At 44.0% G+C, this 18,193-nt stretch overlaps 2 protein-coding genes across 8 annotated transcripts in view; one reads left to right on the forward strand and one right to left on the reverse strand.

Annotated features, from left to right (window-relative positions):
* The window catches only part of PISD (phosphatidylserine decarboxylase), a 24,495-nt gene extending 21,743 nt beyond the window's left edge, over positions 1 to 2,752 (reverse strand). The window contains exon 1 of the mRNA XM_051805493.1: positions 2,701 to 2,752. Within this exon, the coding sequence (XP_051661453.1) occupies positions 2,701 to 2,717 (17 nt within the window). The 5' untranslated portion in view covers positions 2,718 to 2,752. The remainder of the gene's footprint in view (positions 1 to 2,700) is intronic.
* LOC127479024 (melanotransferrin-like) overlaps positions 1 to 18,049 on the forward strand; it is an 18,691-nt gene extending 642 nt beyond the window's left edge. Inside the window, exons 2-20 of one of the 7 annotated variants that reach the window (XR_007907441.1) lie at positions 2,399 to 2,475; positions 5,520 to 5,657; positions 6,310 to 6,473; positions 7,543 to 7,642; positions 8,669 to 8,845; positions 9,328 to 9,490; positions 9,591 to 9,655; positions 10,325 to 10,482; positions 11,522 to 11,708; positions 11,878 to 12,026; positions 12,250 to 12,340; positions 12,624 to 12,692; positions 12,950 to 13,132; positions 13,397 to 13,553; positions 14,280 to 14,362; positions 15,594 to 15,778; positions 16,158 to 16,344; positions 17,072 to 17,240; positions 17,332 to 18,049. Coding sequence is in view for 6 of the 7 variants with exons in the window: in XM_051805486.1 (XP_051661446.1) it covers positions 5,606 to 5,657; positions 6,310 to 6,473; positions 7,543 to 7,642; positions 8,669 to 8,845; positions 9,328 to 9,490; positions 9,591 to 9,655; positions 10,325 to 10,482; positions 11,522 to 11,708; positions 11,878 to 12,026; positions 12,250 to 12,340; positions 12,624 to 12,692; positions 12,950 to 13,132; positions 13,397 to 13,553; positions 14,280 to 14,362; positions 15,594 to 15,778; positions 16,158 to 16,344; positions 17,072 to 17,121 (2,220 nt within the window). In the remaining variant the exon portion in view is untranslated. Of the gene's footprint in view, positions 1 to 2,373; positions 2,476 to 2,806; positions 2,843 to 2,864; positions 3,204 to 5,519; positions 5,658 to 6,309; positions 6,474 to 7,542; positions 7,643 to 8,668; positions 8,846 to 9,327; positions 9,491 to 9,590; positions 9,656 to 10,324; positions 10,483 to 11,521; positions 11,709 to 11,877; positions 12,027 to 12,249; positions 12,341 to 12,623; positions 12,693 to 12,949; positions 13,133 to 13,396; positions 13,554 to 14,279; positions 14,363 to 15,593; positions 15,779 to 16,157; positions 16,345 to 17,071 lie in introns of those variants that run through there. The other 6 variants (XM_051805486.1, XM_051805488.1, XM_051805490.1 and 3 more) reach the window with 6 other exon arrangements.
* The last annotated feature ends 144 nt before the right edge of the window (positions 18,050 to 18,193 follow it).

Here is an 18,193-nt window from a genome sequence, read left to right on the forward strand (position 1 = left end):
TACTTGCATCCCAAGGTAATGTTTATAAAGGGCAGAGCTGAATTCAGCCAGGCTGATCAAAACAAACTGCTTGCAAATGGAATGGTAAATTTTATAATGATTGTTTAGCACTTGGGATTATTCCATCTCCACCAGGGTGCTACTCAGGTGTGTCATTTAGGAACCTCCTACAACAGCAACTCTCTAAAGAGACATGATTTGGTTCATGTACCTTTTTCCTCACCATTCTGGTGGGGGGGAAGGAATACTTGGAAAAGCTACAGGTTTTATGAAGAAGTAATGGCATTTGTTAGACCAACTGGTCTAGCTAGAAAAGTAAAAGGCTGCCAGGTACAGCAGCTCTTCTTTAGAATTTGTCTTACCACTCTGTCTGCTGGTGAACTGCAGTGAGAGTGGTTCTGCCCCTCTGAAAACACAGAATCTACACTTGGAACTGCCCACCATAGGGAAAAGGTTAAACCAGGACTTTCATATGTTTAATATTATATATTTCATTTCATGTTTCTAATGAATCTGAAAAGGAGCCATCCAGTTGTACGAGAACTGTTCAAAGCCCGTAAATAAGCACGTTTAAACAAGTACTTGACTGTGGCCTGGCAAGAGCCCATCCTGCTGTCAGGCAGGATCACAGGGAGGAGAGGGGCAGTGTTCCCACACCAACAGGCTCAAGCCCTCAGGAGGAACCAGGCCTGGCAGGTCTTTGGGCAACCCACTCATTGCTGAGATGCAATGGCACAGCTGGGATGTCTTCATTTGGCCCTCTGGCCTTTCATCTGCTCCTGATCAGATATACACTGAGGACAGAGTTGCTTCATTAGCTTACAAGCTGTTGCATCATTTGGGGCCATTCAATCCCAGGAAGTGATTATAAAGAATTTAAACAATTAACTTCAGGTATCTACTGAGTTACATATAGACATGATCCCTTTATTTTGATGAAGATTCTACAAATAGCAGTTTTCTTGTCTAGAAATCACATAATGATACTACAGACACCTGCCAACAGTGTTTTACCATTAGCCAAGGACAAAGAGCTACAGTTTTCACCTATCCCTGGGGCAGTGGGGTAGAACAGCTCACTCTACCTTCATGGTAACCCAAATATGACAGGACAGACTCTCCCCAAAACCCAGATTCCTGTTAGCAGGTGCTAAACATGCCACACTGCTGCATCATCTCCCAGGATAATACTTCCTTGGCAAGGCAGAAAGAGAGTCCCCACAGCTGCAGAACCTGTATGTTTTACAGAGCAACACACTGTTATTTGTCATGAACAACAAGGTCAGCTGACACTGCTGGGTCACACACCAGACCTACACCAATCTGTGCTATTACAAGGCCTGTTTTACAACATATTAAAACACTGGGGTAAAAGGAGCACTTGCTCATCAGCAAGGTGGAAGCCTGTAGGCTACTTCAAAGGCAGTCAAAACCTGAAGTAATCCAGTTAGCATTAGACTTAAATTTACCAGAAAAGTTTTCAAACCCTAAAAAGTAATGGAGGAAAAAATATTAAAACCTAGCTACAGCCTAAGGCATTAGTATTCAAGGCATTTATAAGCCTTCATACATGACAGCCTATAAAAAGTGCACAGCCAGAACAGATGAGCTGTCCTGGCTTCAGAGGAGCCGCAGGAGCTGTTCCTGCTGCCGGGGCAGGGCAGGGCAGGGCAGGGCATTCCGGGACATGCCACTTCCTCAGCCAGATCAGCACTGAGCAAGGACACTCCCTGCAGACCCTAAGCTCTTACCCAAATTGTTTCTGGCGCCCAACATGGGAAAATCAATTTACTCTGAAATCTGTCTACAAACAGGTAAAGATGACAAGACTAAACAGTCTCAGCTTCCCTGCTCCTGACAGCCTGACCTTGGTGGGTACAAGTAGGGGGGGAGTGTTGACCTCCTGCCTCTGCCACCCGACTGGAGGCTGTTGGAGCGGGAACTACCAGGGAATTCCGTGGTAATTCAGCCTCTCGGTGACTTCAGTCTCTGGACAAGAGACAACTCTCGGCTGTCGGCACCGAGCCGGGAGGTGACAGCGCTCTGTGCACGAGGTGTTTGCTCCAGGTTCTGAGACAGGAGGTGGAGTAAAGTGACTGTGTGTTCTAAGAACACAGAACTCTGGCCTAGAAACGCTATTCTTTAATCAGTTTAGTTGTTATAAAAAGCACAACCTGTAAGAGGATATCTCCTGCAAAGGACTGTCGGTGCCCGGCCAGGTCCTTCTCAGAGCCATCCTGCCCCGGGCTTGCATAACCCGGGGGGCTGCAGCTGCCCCCCATCAACCCATTCCTACTAAACACTTACACACCTACAGACTGTGAAACCGAGTTAAAACTATCAAAGGCCACGCGCTTCTCTTTCTTAAAATACGTAAACCCCTTATCTTCCCTTCCAGCTCGGAGCATGACTACAAGGCTCCTCGCACATGCCAAGGACGGGGCCGAGGCAGCAGAGACAGCGGCGTTCACCGCGGTAGGGAAACGCCAGCGGGAGAAGAGGGAGAAGAGGGAGAGGAGGGAGAGGAGGGAGAGGAGGGGGCGGCTGCGGCCCCTGGCCCGGGAGAGGCCGGATCAGCGCCCCAGCTGCTCCTCACGCCCCCCGCCCGCGGGGTGCCGGCTGTCAGACAGGGCTGCCGGCCCCGGACAGTGACAATGACGGTGACAATGACAGCCCCGGCCCCCCCTGCCGTGCCCGTACCTGCTCCGCGCCGCCATCTTCCCGCACCGCCTCTGCCGCGGCCCGCGCGGGAGGGCGGGAACTGCGCGAGGGGCGGGGCCGGGGCCGGGGGCGGGGCCGGCGCTGTGAGGGGAGGGGGCGATCCCGGGGACGGGCTGTGTGTGTGAGGAATTCCTTGGAATTCCCCGAGGGAATACGGCGTGTAGAGATGGGGTCATTCCTCAGGGGAAACGCGGAATGGGGGCACGGGTGCGACGCTGTTCGCCAAAGGGGGGTTTGGTATGGGGTGAGGGCTGTTCTCGGGGGCGGGGGAAGAGGCCGTCGCTGAGGCGATGTGGGGAACAGGGCCGGCCCTGAGGGAACGTGGTGTAGGGACATTTCCCGGGGGATTAGTGTGGGGACAGCGTGGTGGTCCCTGAGGGTTTGTGGAGTGTGGATCAGGTTGAAGAGGGAGCCGCTGCTGGGGAGCTGTGGATGGGGTAGGAAGGGTTCAGCTGCTGCTCAGCGCTGCTGTGGAGGGGCAGGTGAGTTCTTGTCCACAGGTGTGGGAGCACCAGGGATGTCAGGGCAGGAATTTTAGGGAGAGGACACTCGGCATGGGACAGACACAGTGCTGTTCCTCCAAGTGAGATGTCTGGCAGGGTAGTGCAGTAACACCTGTTCCTACTCTGGTGTCCCTTGCCTGGATCCTAGCAGCACAGAGTGAATTTTAGAGAGATTATTTGCTTTTCCACCCTCTTAGATGCATACCTAGATAGATGCATAGATGCTACATTACTGGGAAGTAGCTAATTACCTTTCTTTGACAGTGGCAGTTTCACAGGGTGAATCAGCAGGAAAAGAATTCCAGAGTCCTTCCACTGTGTTTCAGAGCTTTAGGACATGATCCTCAGGCAGTCCTGATTAATTTAAATTTGTGATTGATGTTTATTTGTTTTCCTAATAGGCCTGAATGAAGTCTACAACACCTTCATGTCATTCTACATTTTTCACATCACCACAGGCAGGAGTAGTATCTGTATAAATATCTTAGACATGTACAGGAAAGCCTTTCATTGTTAAATATGTAACATTTAAGCAGAAATCCAGATACAGCCCTCATGTAACAGTCATACTATTAACTGACTGAATTGTTGGGATGTACCTATCCTGTACATAATTGTAGGATTGTCAGGAAGTAAAACTTCAAAGAAGGTGGGGTTTGACAGCGTTGGGTGCTTTGGTACAAGCCTTGCAAGAGCCATAAGCTTTGTTGTCTAACAGCTGGTGGGCCTGACAGGCAAGTTTCCCCAGAATTGACTCAGAAATGATTCAGAGGTTAAATGTAACACACTTGTTTATAGTGTATAATAACTGTCATAGACTGAACTGATTAATGACCTATCCTAATCTAATCTTTCTCCTTGGAATTAAAAGTAAATATGTGGACATTTAACTATTTTAAAATTGCTTTTATCATGTGTTTTGTTCTTACACTTGTAGGGGATTTTTAACATCTGGTAAGACTATAAAGCCTGCACTCACTGAGGGATAAAACACACTCCCCTCAGGTACTGAGCTGTGTTAGGCTGTGCAGGTGAGCCAAGTCAAAGGGGGGCTGTTCTCCTGCTCTCTTTTTCATACCACAGCTGTTCTTTTAGAAAATGAGAGAGTGGAGGTCTTGGAGCTTCAGAACTTTTGTTCAGGGGGTGCAGGAAGGAGTGAGAAAAGCCTGAAGTTGGATGGGGCTTGGAGCAACCTGGTCTAGTGGAAGGTGTCCCTGCCCAGGGAAGGGGGTGGAATGAGATGAGCTTTAAAGTCCCTTCCAACCCAAATCATCCTGTGATTCTGTGTAACTTCTGTGATCAGATCAGTAACACCCCAAAAAATGTTGCAGATCTAGAGAGGCAACCTGTGAAACTCAGAGATCAGCAATCTGAATGTGAAAGAAGCAAGTGGTGAATGGTGACTGGGTATCATGAGGGAAGGGGACATAAGGCAGCAAAAGAAATCTGGGAAAAGCATCTGCAAAAATAGATGAAGCAGGCAAGGTACTAAGGAAATCTGAAGAAGGAAAAGAAAGTTAGGAGAAAGGCTTTCTTCTTCCAGGACTCTTGGAATAGTTAATTCTCTCCTGAACAGGAAGGATGAAGCCATATTAGCAATAATTTATGCATCATCAGATCAGTGTACCTGTCTATAATAGAATAGAATATATACTGTATATTATATAAAAATATATATTTTATATATAGGATATATGTATATGTATGTGTGTGTATTTTCCCTCTGCTATAGAATTAATGATGTAAAGTAATTAAGAGGTAATAATACTCCAGAAAACAGGGAAATAAGGCAGTCTGGATGACATTGCTGTGCTGGAATGGAATGAAGAGAATCAAGACAGTCGACAGTGTCACAGCTCTGTTCTGATTTTGTGGGAAGGCATAGGATTACTTTTTGGTAGAAGTTACTCAGTAGATAAACCATTATCAAGGTGAAAAAAATAAGGTAAGAAGGACCCTTCAGTGTTCTGTAGAGAGATATGGTCAGTAGTTTGGACAATTCACTTAGCTTTAGGTATCTCTGTTGTAAGATAGGTTCAAGTCCTACCCATCTCCCAGAAGCATTTTGAAAAAGCAGAAGCACAATTTGTTTCTTAAGCAGAGGATTACATCTCTTCCTGTGTCTGATCAAAACAAAGCAGAAAATGCACAGATTTTTTCCATCTGCAGATAGGACAAGGACACTGTCCCTTTCTCCCTTGCATACAAGGTTATACCATCCCCTGACAGTTTGTTTGTTTTCTTCAATCTTGGTTTATCCTTGTTGATGCCTAAAACCCCTTTGTTATCTTCCAGAAGCTTTGGTCAGCACTGTGGAATTCCTGGTATGAGAAGGCAGAGAGTCAGGGTAGAGAGAAGATCCTTGCTGAGCTGCTGTAACCATGAAGGCAGTGATTTTAATCGTCCTGATCATCTTCTCTTCACTCTCTTCAGGTAAGGCTGATGCAGAGAGGGAGAGAGAAAGGTGACCTCTGGGGGGGTGACCTCCAAACTAATATATGCTTTGGGTTTGTTTTCTTTTGTGCAAAGAAGTTGCAGCCTGAGCTGTGCCTGTGGTTTCCATTTGCCTGTATTTTTGCTGTTTGATCATTGGCAGATGGTGACCCTGTTAGTTTTGAAGCTGCTTGATACACTCAGTGTATCCTTAGTGATTCAGGGGAGGTTTGTTTCCTTTGAAGAGTTGGGATTTGGGTACTCATTAACGCTGTCAAAATGAGTCAGTGAACTTCAAGCTGCTCCCCTCTAAATCCACTACGGATTGTCCTTGGAATTGTACTCAATTAACATCAAAACAAGTGGAATACTAATGTCTGATGCTATGCTGGAAGAAATAAAAACTTTCATATTTTAATTATAAACATTACTTATTCCAGGCAATATTTTTGTGTAATGTTTCACCAGAGAGTGAAATGCTGAAACATCTGGAAATGACAATGCAGAGATGTTGTGGTGTTTGCTGGGCAGTCAGTCCTGGTTTGCATTACATGGCTTAAGATTCTCTCGAGCTGCAGTAACTGCAAGGTCTTAAACTGAGGGGGTTTTTTGTGAAATCCTGCAAGTCTTGACTTCTTTTTTGATGCTACAGGGAAGAAGTTCCGCTGGTGCACCCTGTCTGACCTGGAGCAGAGGAAGTGTGCCGAGCTGGCCAAGGCGCTCACGGCCGTGCTGCCCCTCGCCACTGCCACTTCCTTTGCCAGGATTTCCTGCATCAGAGCCCACAATACCTATGACTGCATTGATAAAATCAGGGTGAGTTCACAGAGATTTTTTTAAAGCTGATTTGGAGTCCAGATCCTCGCAAACAGAATCTATGGGAGAATAAAATGATACAGAAAAGATAGAACTGCATATATGCAAAGTGCATGGTTGCTTGAGAGGCAAGAGTTAAATCCCATGAGCATTCTACTAGACATACTTTTTCATCCCAGCTAATGCCCTTGCAATCTCCAAGAAATATAGAAGACTGCTTGGAAATAAATGGATAAACCCAAACTATTAAAGTAGAACTTGCTCAGAGCATTTCCCTTGTTTGTGTGTTCTGGTCCTACTCGGACTGTAATTAATATTTTATCTTCCCTTTCTTCCATACTATTTTTAGCCCCTAGTCAGTCTTTTCTGAAGTAAAGAGCAAAGTCTTTTTCATATAAAAAATTTCATTTTGAATAAAATTACACATCAGACCTTTTGTAAGTGTAAGCTCTTGTAATTGAGCAGTTCTGAAATGGAATTTTCATAATGCTAAATGCTTTGAAAAAACCATTAATGGAAAAGGAAGATAAGCATTTGCTGTAGAATAATTTCATTAACATTTACATTCAGTCCTGGTTGCCTTCAAAAAGTGGAGCCCAAATCTGACCTGGGAAACACAACAAAGAAAACTTTCTTGTTGGTTCAGAGTATAATTTATTTCGTGTTTTCATTCAGTCTTGCAGCTATTTTAAATAAAATTCAGTTCAACTTTCTGGGTTATGGAAAGGTTATACCCAGGAGAACTCTTGAGAAGGATTTGGGGTCTAGGGGAGCAGTAGGGGAAAATAGGAGTTGCCTTTTTCTTCACATCAGAATTGTGGTTTTGGAATGGAAGACCCAGAGAAGAAGGGAGAAAGAATGGTAGAGGAAAAGAACTGGTATTTTTTGAAAGTAACTCAGCATTCATTGCTAACATTTCACCATGTTTTGTAGCAGGAGTTCAATTAAAAACAAATGCTTGTAAAAATCACTGATTACTGCTTCTCAAGCAAAAAAAATGTGGTCTTGAAGCTTCTGTTTGTTTTCTTGTAAACACAGTTGTTTTGAGAGTTTTGCTATTGTTTTTAAGGCAAATAAAGCAGATGCTGTTTCCTTGGATGCTGGAGATGTTTACTCTGCTGTAAAACTTTATGGTTTGGCAGTGGTGGCAAAGGAGATCTACGATCAAGGTAGGCTGGTAAAGCAAAAGAATAAGCTGTACTTCTGATTGGGCTAAGAAATTACTCTAGAATTTCTTGAAAAAAAAAATCTATGTTTTTTTATTAACTTTATAGGAGTATGGAGGTGGTAAACAACATTTTCTAAAATACTTAGTAATGATGAATAAAATCCCAGTGGTGCTTTGTGCCCAGCAGCCTTTCTGCCTGTGGCACTGCCACTGGGACAGACTGACTGTACCCACCCCTGCCCACAGCACTGCTGGGCTGGAGTCTGGATCTTGTAGGGAATAAGAAGGATTTTACTCCATCTGTGTCAATTCTTACACCATGCTCTTTATCAGCATAACTGAATGTTTACTATCAGTTCTTTAAGAGATTATCTTCTCTCATGAATTAATTCTCCTTCTCACCCTAAAAGGCGAGAATATAAGAGGGAGAATCTTAGCATGGTAAGATTCCTGTTCTCTCCTGTCAGTCCTGAACAGTCTGCAATGAATGATTTGTAAGGCAAGAATAAATAAGTCTGAGCCCAAATCAAGCACACAGTACAAAATACTATGGGACATGAATCTGAGAAGGAAGCCAAATTAGCAGATGGATGTAGGAAGAGATTAATAAGGAGAAGGTATGAGAACAGAGACGAACTTTGTTTTGGCTGACACACCATGAAATGGTGAATATGTTCTGAGGATAAGATGTAGGAGTTCTTTCATTACAATACCTAAAGAGTGCGATGCAAATGTTCAAAATTCTTGAGAAGCAGTTGCATTGTATGATGGAGCTGGATGGGCTTGTGAGCTTTTTCCACCAGATTTTTACGTTCTTGCTTGCACATCACTTGCATCACTTGTTTGACAAGGTGCCATGTACCCAGTGTGTGGTTAGGTTTCTGGCATCAGCACCTACATTTAATCTACCTAGTGCAGATTTTCCCTTGGCCATGTTCACAGAAGTTATTCAACTCCTGTACACAGATGGAAGCTGCAGAATTGGGATATATTTTTTCTTTCTGTTACATGTTTTGTGCTACTGCAGGAAATTGTGTGTTTGCTGTGGCCGTTGCCAAACGAGGAACTCTGGCTATCCAGAGGCTGCAGGGTGTGCGCAGCTGCCACAATGGAGCCAGGTGGACAGCAGGCTGGAATCTTCCATTTGGCTTCCTCCTTGCAAGAAATGACCTTTCCTGGGATGAGGCACAACCTCTGAGCCAAGGTGGGTGATAGGAGCCACGGGGCTCTGCCCTCAGCAAGAGTAAGTGAAGTGCCAGGAGATGTGGGATGAACTGGGCTGTGTGGAAATTAAAGGGATTTGTGGATACTAGATCCTCTTGGAGTGTTTTTGCTACTGGCTCTTAGCTCTCTTCAGAACTTTTCCAGTGATCTCAAAGCAGCAGAGTTGTTACCAAAACAGGAAATCTTCGTGTTCTATATGCAGGGAGCAAATCTTTGCAATATCTAACCAGCACAAAGATGGTTTTAAACAAGCAAAATTTGATCACTCTGTTTACAGCAAATGTTTCAGATTTGGAGTCTAGAGAAAGTTAAAGCTGCATTTGAAGAACTTATTTATTTCTAAAACCACCATGGTCTTAGTTATGTCCATGGTATGTGTGGCCCCTTTTCCTTCTTTTTTTTTCCCCATTTGACTCCTTTCTTTGTTTTTATTTTGCTTTGGTTTTCCCCCTACACCTGCAGCAATCAGTGAGTATTTCAATGCAAGCTGCATCCCTGGGGTTGGTGTTGCTGCTCCTCGACTGTGTGCTCTCTGCCAAGGACAAAAATCCTATGTCAGAGACAAGAACCACTTCTGTGAGACAAGCAGCAATGAACCCTTCTATGACTCTGAGGGAGCCTTCAGGTGAGCTCTGGGACACCAAATTCACCTTTGGGACAAAGAGAACTTGTGAGGGAGGAAAGCCAAGTGACATGTTAACAGGATGGCATTTGTCTTCCTGCAGGTGCTTGAAGGAGGGAGTGGCAGATGTTGCCTTTTTAGATCATCTAAGAATTCTGAGTGCCACAGGTAATCCTAAAAACTCAGACTGCTTTTAATCTATGGATGTGCTCTTTCCTGCAGAGGAATTTGGGGATTATGCCAATATTTATGTTGTTTCCAGCGAAAATTCAATCCATGTGAGCAGCTCAATAGTTTTTCTTGGCTGTCCATACAAGGAAACAGAAGAGGAAAGGGTAAGTGAGCAATAATTGCTCACAGGAGATTCTTAAAATGGAAGCATAAAGATGTTTTTATACAGGTGATTTCTTTAGACTGAAGTCTCTGACAGCTGTCAGTATTTGCTTTGCCTGAGTTATAACTTTTTAAATTCAGTGTATTGAGCTGCTAGGGTGTGAAGTTCCTCTATACCTGCTTTGTACTTTTAAACTCAGTCGATCTCTTTACTGATGTTTTGGAAGGTGTTAGCAGTAGTGTTAGCAGGCAGGTATTCTTAAACAAACATAGTTAAAACAGGGGTACAGCTTAAAGGGTATTTTGAGGCACCTCTGGCTGAGATCCCTCTCTTTGTAAAGAGAAGAACAAATCAAAGACCACTTTCCCAGGTGCTCTTGGTACCCTGTGCTGCCTGCATCACCTTTGAGCAACCTCCCCTGAAATATGCCTTACATTCCCTCTCTGTGCCTGCTGCCCAGTCATGGCTCACTTGGCAGGTTCCTGAGTGTCGGCTTGTTTCAGAGTCAGAAGAACAGGAATATGAGCTGCTGTGTCCTGATGGGAGCACAGCTGAGCTGAGCGAGTACAGCACCTGTAACCTGGGCAAGGGGCCTGGCCGGGGCATCGTCACCCGCAACAACTTCCTCAGGATCACCAACAAATTCCTCAGCATGATCCAAGTGAGTGCATGTTATAAGCTGTAGATCTCCAGACACAGGTTTTTCTTCCATATTAGTGTGGTGATTATCTCCCAGTTTGCCTTTTTTCTTGAGAAATTTGTAGTTAGTGTGAATAAAGCCCTAAAAATTGTTTGTTCTGGGGAAGGATCCTGCACTGGCTTCTGCAAGGTTTTACTTTTCTCTAAAGTTTTCTTCTGTAGGAGGCTGGCAATAGATAAGTAAAGAAGGGGAAGATGCCATAACACCCAAACTGCAAAATGGCTGATGATGTTCATCCTGCCCTGGAAGTTAAGTGAATTTCTGTGTAGCTGAGGGAGATGTGCAGGTTCTGTCAGGGCCCACCTTTCTTCCTCTTTTTTCTTCTCAACTTCTGAGTGGTATCTGATATCTTGGCATCCTGGAATCTATTTGAAGCTGAACCTGAAATGGATGCTTAAAGAATTTATGAAGCCACTCAGCCCTTAAATTAGTTCAGTAGACAGTGAATAATTCACCCCAGTGGGCTGGGCTGTGCTGTCATGCAGACCCTGGTAGAGAGCAGTTAGACACAATCTTTCCTTTATTGAGAAACTTCATGTGCCTTTGTCAGTGCACTTATTAACACACCTTAGCTGTGCAGCAGAGGTCCTGCTACACTTCTCAGTGCTTTCTTCTCTCCCAGTGCCATCAGGCTGAATGGAGCTGCTTTGCATGTGCTACTTTCCAACCATAAAGTACAAGATATCTTTGCACCTCTTTGCTGCACTAATGTTTCTCACTCAGTTTTGCTTCCTTGATTGCCTTGCCAGGGTAGGGGACACTGAACACAGCCCAACAAATTGGAATAACTAAAATTGGAAAAAACTCTTAAAAACTCTTAAAAAAAGTGAACCATGTAATGCTTTTAGGACTGGAACCATCTGCTCACTGCAGTACCTGTGGGGTTTGTTCTGAGTGCTGTGTTACAAAGCACTGATGTGAAGGGAGGGAAGGATGAGGCTGCCTGTTACTGGAAGAATGAGCAGATTGGTTACAATTAAAAGTGTTGTTCTTGTCCCAGCGCCTCTTCGGGCGAAAAGGGAAGGAAAGAGCCAGATTTGAACTCTTCACTTCAGCTCCCTTTGGGGGAAAGAACCTGCTGTTCCGAGATGCCACTCAGCACCTGCAGCTTCTCGAGGAGCAGCTGGAGATTGCCTACGTCCTTGGTCTGGATTATGTAGCTCTCCTTAAGGGACTGGGCCACGAAGGTGAGAAGCCTTCCAGGGGACTGTAGCTAAGGAAAGGGAAGAAAAAGTTCTCCTTCCATGTAATTCCTCCCTACCAGGCACAAGTGCATAGCCCCAAACATCCCCTTAGCAAATAACAGATTGGTACATTGGTGATGTGATCTCACTGTGCTCCTTCCCTCCCTCCCAGGGAGCTCTCTGGAGAACAGTGTCGTGCGCTGGTGCTGCATCAGCGATGCTGAGCTTCACAAATGTGAGGAGTGGGCACTGAGCATCAAATCCGACCCCTTGGTCTGTGTCCAAGCAACTTCCATGACCAAATGCATTGAAATGATCAAGGTAGGAGACTCCCTCTGCTCGGAGTGTGTGATAAGAGTGCACAGGGTGTGTGTGTCCTGGTCTGACCTGAACTAGAGGAGAACCAGCTGGTACACCAGAGGAACAAGTGGGAATGAGAGGGAGTTTGTGCAGGGGAATTTCTAACCCGTGGAGAAGCACAACTGCTTGGATACACAACTGATGCCAATCCTGGTTTTGTTCTTTTGTGGAATGCTGCTGGCAGAGCAGTGAGGCGGACGCGGTGACCCTGGACGCGACACACGTCTACATCGCAGGGAGGTGTGGGCTGGTGCCTGTAGCTGCAGAGTGTTATGGTGAGTTCTCATGTGACCTTTTCAAGGAGAGAGGGAGTCAAAGAAGTGCCATTAAGAATACAGTTAAATTTCCACAGTTTGTGATGTTTTGTGATGGAAGCAGGAATTAATATATGTGTCCAAATACTCTCCCCAGCTGCTCCACTAACTGTCTCTAACATTTGGTCCATTTATTACATCCCTTCTGTGGCTGAAGAGGATCACAAGGGTTTTGTTGGTGTGTTTCCATGTAAAAGGAATGACAGTAGTGGCAAGATCCTTAATAATTGTCTCTCCTCTCCAGGGGGAGATTGTGCCCAAGCTGCTGAGATCATGGAGAAAACAGGAAAACTAATTCATGTTAGGCACGAAGGTAACAGAATAACTTTGAGAGGGCAAAATGCTTAGTTTTTCATGAGACTGCTCTAGGGTTTATGTAAGAATGTATTTGCATGTTTGTTTGGAAAAAAATTTTCTGGTTAGGACAAGAGCTTTGTGGCTAAGCAAAGAATGCAGGTCCTGTACTGCAACTGAAGATATTGTGACAGGGTGAGGGAGGGAGGAGGGGGCTGTACCTGTCTGAAATACATAATTGACTTGGTATAACCAGTTTTTGTCATCATTTTGCAGCACTGCCACCCGTTTATGCTGTTGCCTTAGCTAAGAAAAGTGCCAAACAGATTAACATCCATAACCTCAAAGGAAGGAGGTCCTGCCACAGTCACCTGTACAGTCCTGCAGGATGGTTACTGCTGTCCAGACACACAGTGGGAGCTCTGGGGAATGATACCCAGAACTGTGACATTGGCTCTGGTAAGGGCTGCTCTGGATTATCTGTTGACTAGACCACGAAAATCTGAAGCCCTAAATCTGGCAGTAAAATGAGATGGGGCCATGAGGATTCAGCCAGCGAGTGATTGCAGTCTCAGAGGGTGTCGAAGCAGCGTTTCCCCATATCTGACTATTTGGCCCTCTTCTTGCTAGCTATTAGGATGGAAGTCCATTCCTGTCTTTTCCCATGTGTGAAGAGGTTTTGGAATGCCTTGCCTTAACCTCACCTCGGTTTTCTTTCCTCAGCTTATCAGAATTACTTCTGGAAGGGCTGCATGCCAGGAGCAGATGGCAACATGTGCAAGGTGTGCATTGGGGACAGTGAGGTGGAAGGGGCCCGAGTCTCCAGCAGATGTGCTGCAGGTCACAATGAACATTACTATGGCAACATGGGAGCACTCAGGTGAGGTTGTGGTCAGAGTCAGAAATGCAGAGCAATAGCCAGAATTGGATTATTATTTTGCTGATGATTTCCTTGGAAAGTTTTTTTCCTCCTTTTTGATGAGCAACTGGCTGTATAAACTTCTGCCAGAGTGTATTTTGTTTTGGTTGCAGTTGCTATGGGATGTTAAGCTGACTGGTGATTTAAAATTGTCATGAAACCATTTTTAGAGCAAGGCAGTGCTTCCAAACATGTAGGGCTTAGAGCATTGGTACTGGCTCATTAAGGGGAAGGATTGAAAGACAGTTCAGAGGTCAGAGAGCAGAGGTGATGTGGGAGGAAACAGGGTAGGATACAGGAGGTAATTAGACTGGAGATACCAAAAAAATAGTTGAAGACAGAAGCAGAGAAGAATCTTAAAGGTGAAAGCACTCTTAGAAAAAAATATATATAATGCATTTAGTTGAATTACATTCTCTTTCCTGCCTAGGCATGGGCAAAGGTGCACATTGTGGCACAGCTTTGGCTTGGGAGCTGCTGGAAGGGATGAAGGGATTGTCTTAGCAAATATGTGAACACATATGTGATCCACACTGACATCACCAACTTGTTCCATGTGACAACCAAGTTATTACAGATGGGAGGGATGCTTCCAGCTACTCCTGTTTTAGCTTCAGGTGACTGTGCAAATGTCAGTCATCGTGCAGTGGCTGTCTCTGATCACTTCTTGGTTTTGTCCTGCACTAGGTGCCTAGTTGGCAATCCCAGTGGAAGAAGCTTTGGAGATGTAGCTTTCCTGGAACACTCTAACCTGCTCCAGAACATAGAAGGTGAGATGCAGATATTCTCTTTCCCTTTGAGAATGTTCATTAGCATCAGTCACTTCCCACAAAGTGACCATCACTTGTGAGGATCAGCCTTTACAGGTTTAATCTGGGTCCACAGAGTGGTGTTTGTGACCAGAAAACTGCAAGAACCTTCCTGCATGTGGGTGTTCCAGTAAAGCTCAACACTCAGATACTGTTAGAGAGGAAAGAGGAAGAATTCCTGAGTGCAAAGATCAGTGTGTGTTGGGGGATAGTCATCCTTGGAGACTGCACTAATTTTTGGAAAGCTCAAAGCTTTAAAAAGCAGAGGATTTTCCCACCAGCCCTTCTCCCACAGGCAGTCAAAGTGCAGGTACCCATTGTTTTTAAATCAGAGTTTCCAGAATGAAAATGGCAGGTAAGGGCAGTGCTGTGGGTGTTTGTGCTGGGAGATGTTCTGTGGCTTCACTGTGACATGGCAACTTCTTGTATTGTTTCACAGGCAGTTATGGGATAAACAGGTCTAACAGCTTAATAGACAAAACCACTGCAAATTATTTTGTCTTTCACAGTTTCTAAAATAGCAATGTTACTACACTGTGAAATATTTAATTTCCCCTGGGAAACACTGATCTTTGCAACAGTCTAGCAATTGGATTTTGTTGATCAAAATGATTTTGGTTGCAGGAGCTTAAATCCCCTCAGTCTCTTAAATGATGTTTACTGCTCTAACAGCCCAAACATGCTTTTCATAGAGTCGAGGGGAAAGGGAATCCTCATTTTGTTCAGCCTGGTGAAGCACACTGAAACTCTATTTTAGGCAATTTCAGTAACAGAAGAGACTTCTTGAAGAGAAGAATCTCTCTAAGATCGAGTGGGGGTGTAAGGGCCTGGAAACCCCCAGGAATTCATGCAGCAATGAGCAGTTTGTTTGGGGAAGCAAAGGACATGCAGGCCAAAGTGCTTTTTTTCCAGAAAGGGATCTGGTCACAGATGAAGGGGAGACCTGATAGGCCTTGATATTACTGTGGTTTTAGTTGATAGGCACAGCTTAAGTTCACTGACCTGTTTCCTCAGTGCAACCACTACCCTGGTCCTTGTGCATTCCCAATAAATGACCACACAGACGCTGCATCTGTTTGGAACACACTGACCAAGCTTCTTCCTCTCCATTTTTAACGTTTTCCATGAGATTCACCCTATCTTCTGCTTTACTTTTGAGAAAGGATTTGCTTTCACTTCGTTTTCTTTTTAGATCTGGACAGCTCTGGTTGGGCAAAAGGTTACAGTGCCCTTGACTTTGAGCTGCTGTGCCCGGACGGGACCCGCGCCGAAGTCACCGAGTGGCCAGGGTGTCACCTGGGCCCCGTCCCCCCCAGCACTGTCATGACTCGCCCAGTCACTGTCACTAAGATCTCTGACTTCCTGATGCAATCCCAGGTAAGGCAGGGAACAGGGAAAAGCTTGGCTTGTTGTCACCTGTTATGTACAACTCCTGAAAACCCTGTCAAGATCAAAAGCTTTCTATACTACCCACATTAAAGTGCCTTCAGATCCAGTAGGAAAGAATTAAAAATGTGCATAGGGTGTTAGGAAAATAATTATTTGGGTTCTCTAAAGGGGTATTTTGGCACCAGTTCCCATTCAGCAGTGGCCACACTTTTGCTGAAAAATAAGGCACTGCAAAACTGCATCTTCTTGTACCAATAAGGACAGTGCTAGATAATTGTAGACTTTCTGCTATATCTAAAATTGAGAGTCATCAGCTTAACCTTCTACTTCTGATCCAAGCTGTGAAACTTATTTCTTCTCTGTTTAGGAATCTCTGGGAAGCAAATTGGATTCTGAATTCCAGCTCTTTCAGTCGTGGAGGTTCGGTGGAAGTGATCTGCTTTTCAAAGATGCTACTCAGTACCTTGTTCCTGCAAGTCACCTGAGCTATCAGGAGATCCTTGGAGATTCTTTCATCCAGCTGGCAGAGTCAGTGTTTAATTGCACACCTGCAGGTAAAGTCAAGTCCTTAATTCTGAGTTAGAGAGAAATGCAGCAGGCAGCCCTCTGTGCACAGCTATTGCCCTTTTGTTTAGGCTGTGTGGGAAAGTATGTTCTACATAATCCTGTTAGTAATAATTTCCCAAGGAGTCCTGTGTTTGGAGCTCCTTTAGAACTTCTTAAAGCTCCTGTCTCAAAGCACTGAAAGTGGAGCTTTGCAGAAACAGAATAACCAACACATTTGTAGAGCAAATATGAGGTTATTGAAATAGGACTGTTTTACTCTTACTCTGAATTTTTTCCCCTTCAATTCCAGGGATCAGTTCAGGAAAAAGGACATATAATGTTCATTTGTATATGCCAAACTTGGGGAAAAAGATAAGAAATTTTATATTTAATTCTTGAATTAACCTCAAAATAAGTTAAATAATTTCCTATAGGGATTAAGATCAAAACCTTTATAAACTCATCCCTTAAGGTGGCTTTTTCATTATTTTCCACTGAAAACTGTCTGAAGTGTGAAGTGTGCATTTAGCTGTCAGCAAAACTGGCACTGCCTATGGATCTGAAAATCTGTATTGAAGTAAATGAAGGTTACACATGAAATTAGACTTCTGGGAGTCTAAGTTGTTAAAGAAATTCAAAAGGGAAATTTTACCTCTGTTTTAATGAATAGTACTTGAAGAATTGATTACTTTTAAAGCTGATAGCATCTTTAGGTATTTTCTTTCTGGTTTGTAGGCATCCTGGACTTCTGCAAACAGGATATCTGTGCATCCTCATCCAACTGACAGTGATACAGAGGCTGTTCAAGGCACATCACCACATCACCATCATTACTGAAAACCAGGAAATGTGCAAGTCCAACCCATCCAAAGCAATCAGCAAGGAAACAGGCATCTCTAGAAATGTATGCTGAATACCTTCTTGTCTTTTTTTTTTTTCAAGCAGGTTTGAAGTTTATGATAATGTAAAACTGCCCCTTTCCTGTTTGGGAATAGCACAGCCAGAGCACAGAAGTAGGATCAGCAATTTTCTACAACTACTCTGGAGAAATCAGCATTTTTGTGGAAATAGCAGGGCCAATACCATGGACTAAAATACAGCCTGGCATCAGTAGCACAGGTTAGTTGGTAGCAGTTTGCCTTGCTTGTCTTCTAAGGAGTTTCCATGCAAACCCCACCCCCAGTCACCTGACATTTTGGTGACTGCAGCATTGTCCTCCTGTATCTGTGGTTTTGGTTGCAGCCAGATAGTCCTTGCAGAATGCACACACATGCCATAGGCTGTGTATGTAGTTACTACCAGAGCAGTGGTCTTTTCTGCTTTTAACTGGGAAAATGTATTTGCTTTTTTAACCAAGGATTTTTACTACTAAATGAAACCAGTTTTTTTCTCACAAATAAATGTATTAAGGCATTTAAGAGCCAGCAGAACTGGATGCTTGCAGCCCTAAGGTGAAAAAAAAAAAAGCAGTGGATATTCATTCTTCTCAAAACCTCCAACCATTATTTTTTAGTACTTTGACACTTTCAATATAAGATTCTATGAATGGTCAAAATATTACTTATCAATTAAACAGCATGGGTTTTACAAACAGAAAGTGGCTGTTAGTGGATGAAGATTGAGAGTGGATGGCTCTTCATGGGCAGGCTCATTTCAGTTTGTGAGTGTTACCACCCTCTGCTCTCAGACAAGGTTAAGTTTTTAATTAACAAAATAATTCAAAATCCTTCACTCAAAACTTTCCAGACCTTGCTATGTATGTTGCAGTTGTATAAACCTCAGCTATTAATAAATGAGATGCAACTAGTGCAGACAATAAAGCCAGTGTATCTGCCATATAAAGGAAAGACATAAAAA

The sequence above is a fragment of the Manacus candei genome, unplaced genomic scaffold (genome assembly GCF_025592945.1).
Source record: "Manacus candei isolate 608988 ecotype Guabito, Panama unplaced genomic scaffold, ASM2559294v1 h1tg000064l, whole genome shotgun sequence".
NCBI lineage: Eukaryota > Metazoa > Chordata > Aves > Passeriformes > Pipridae > Manacus > Manacus candei.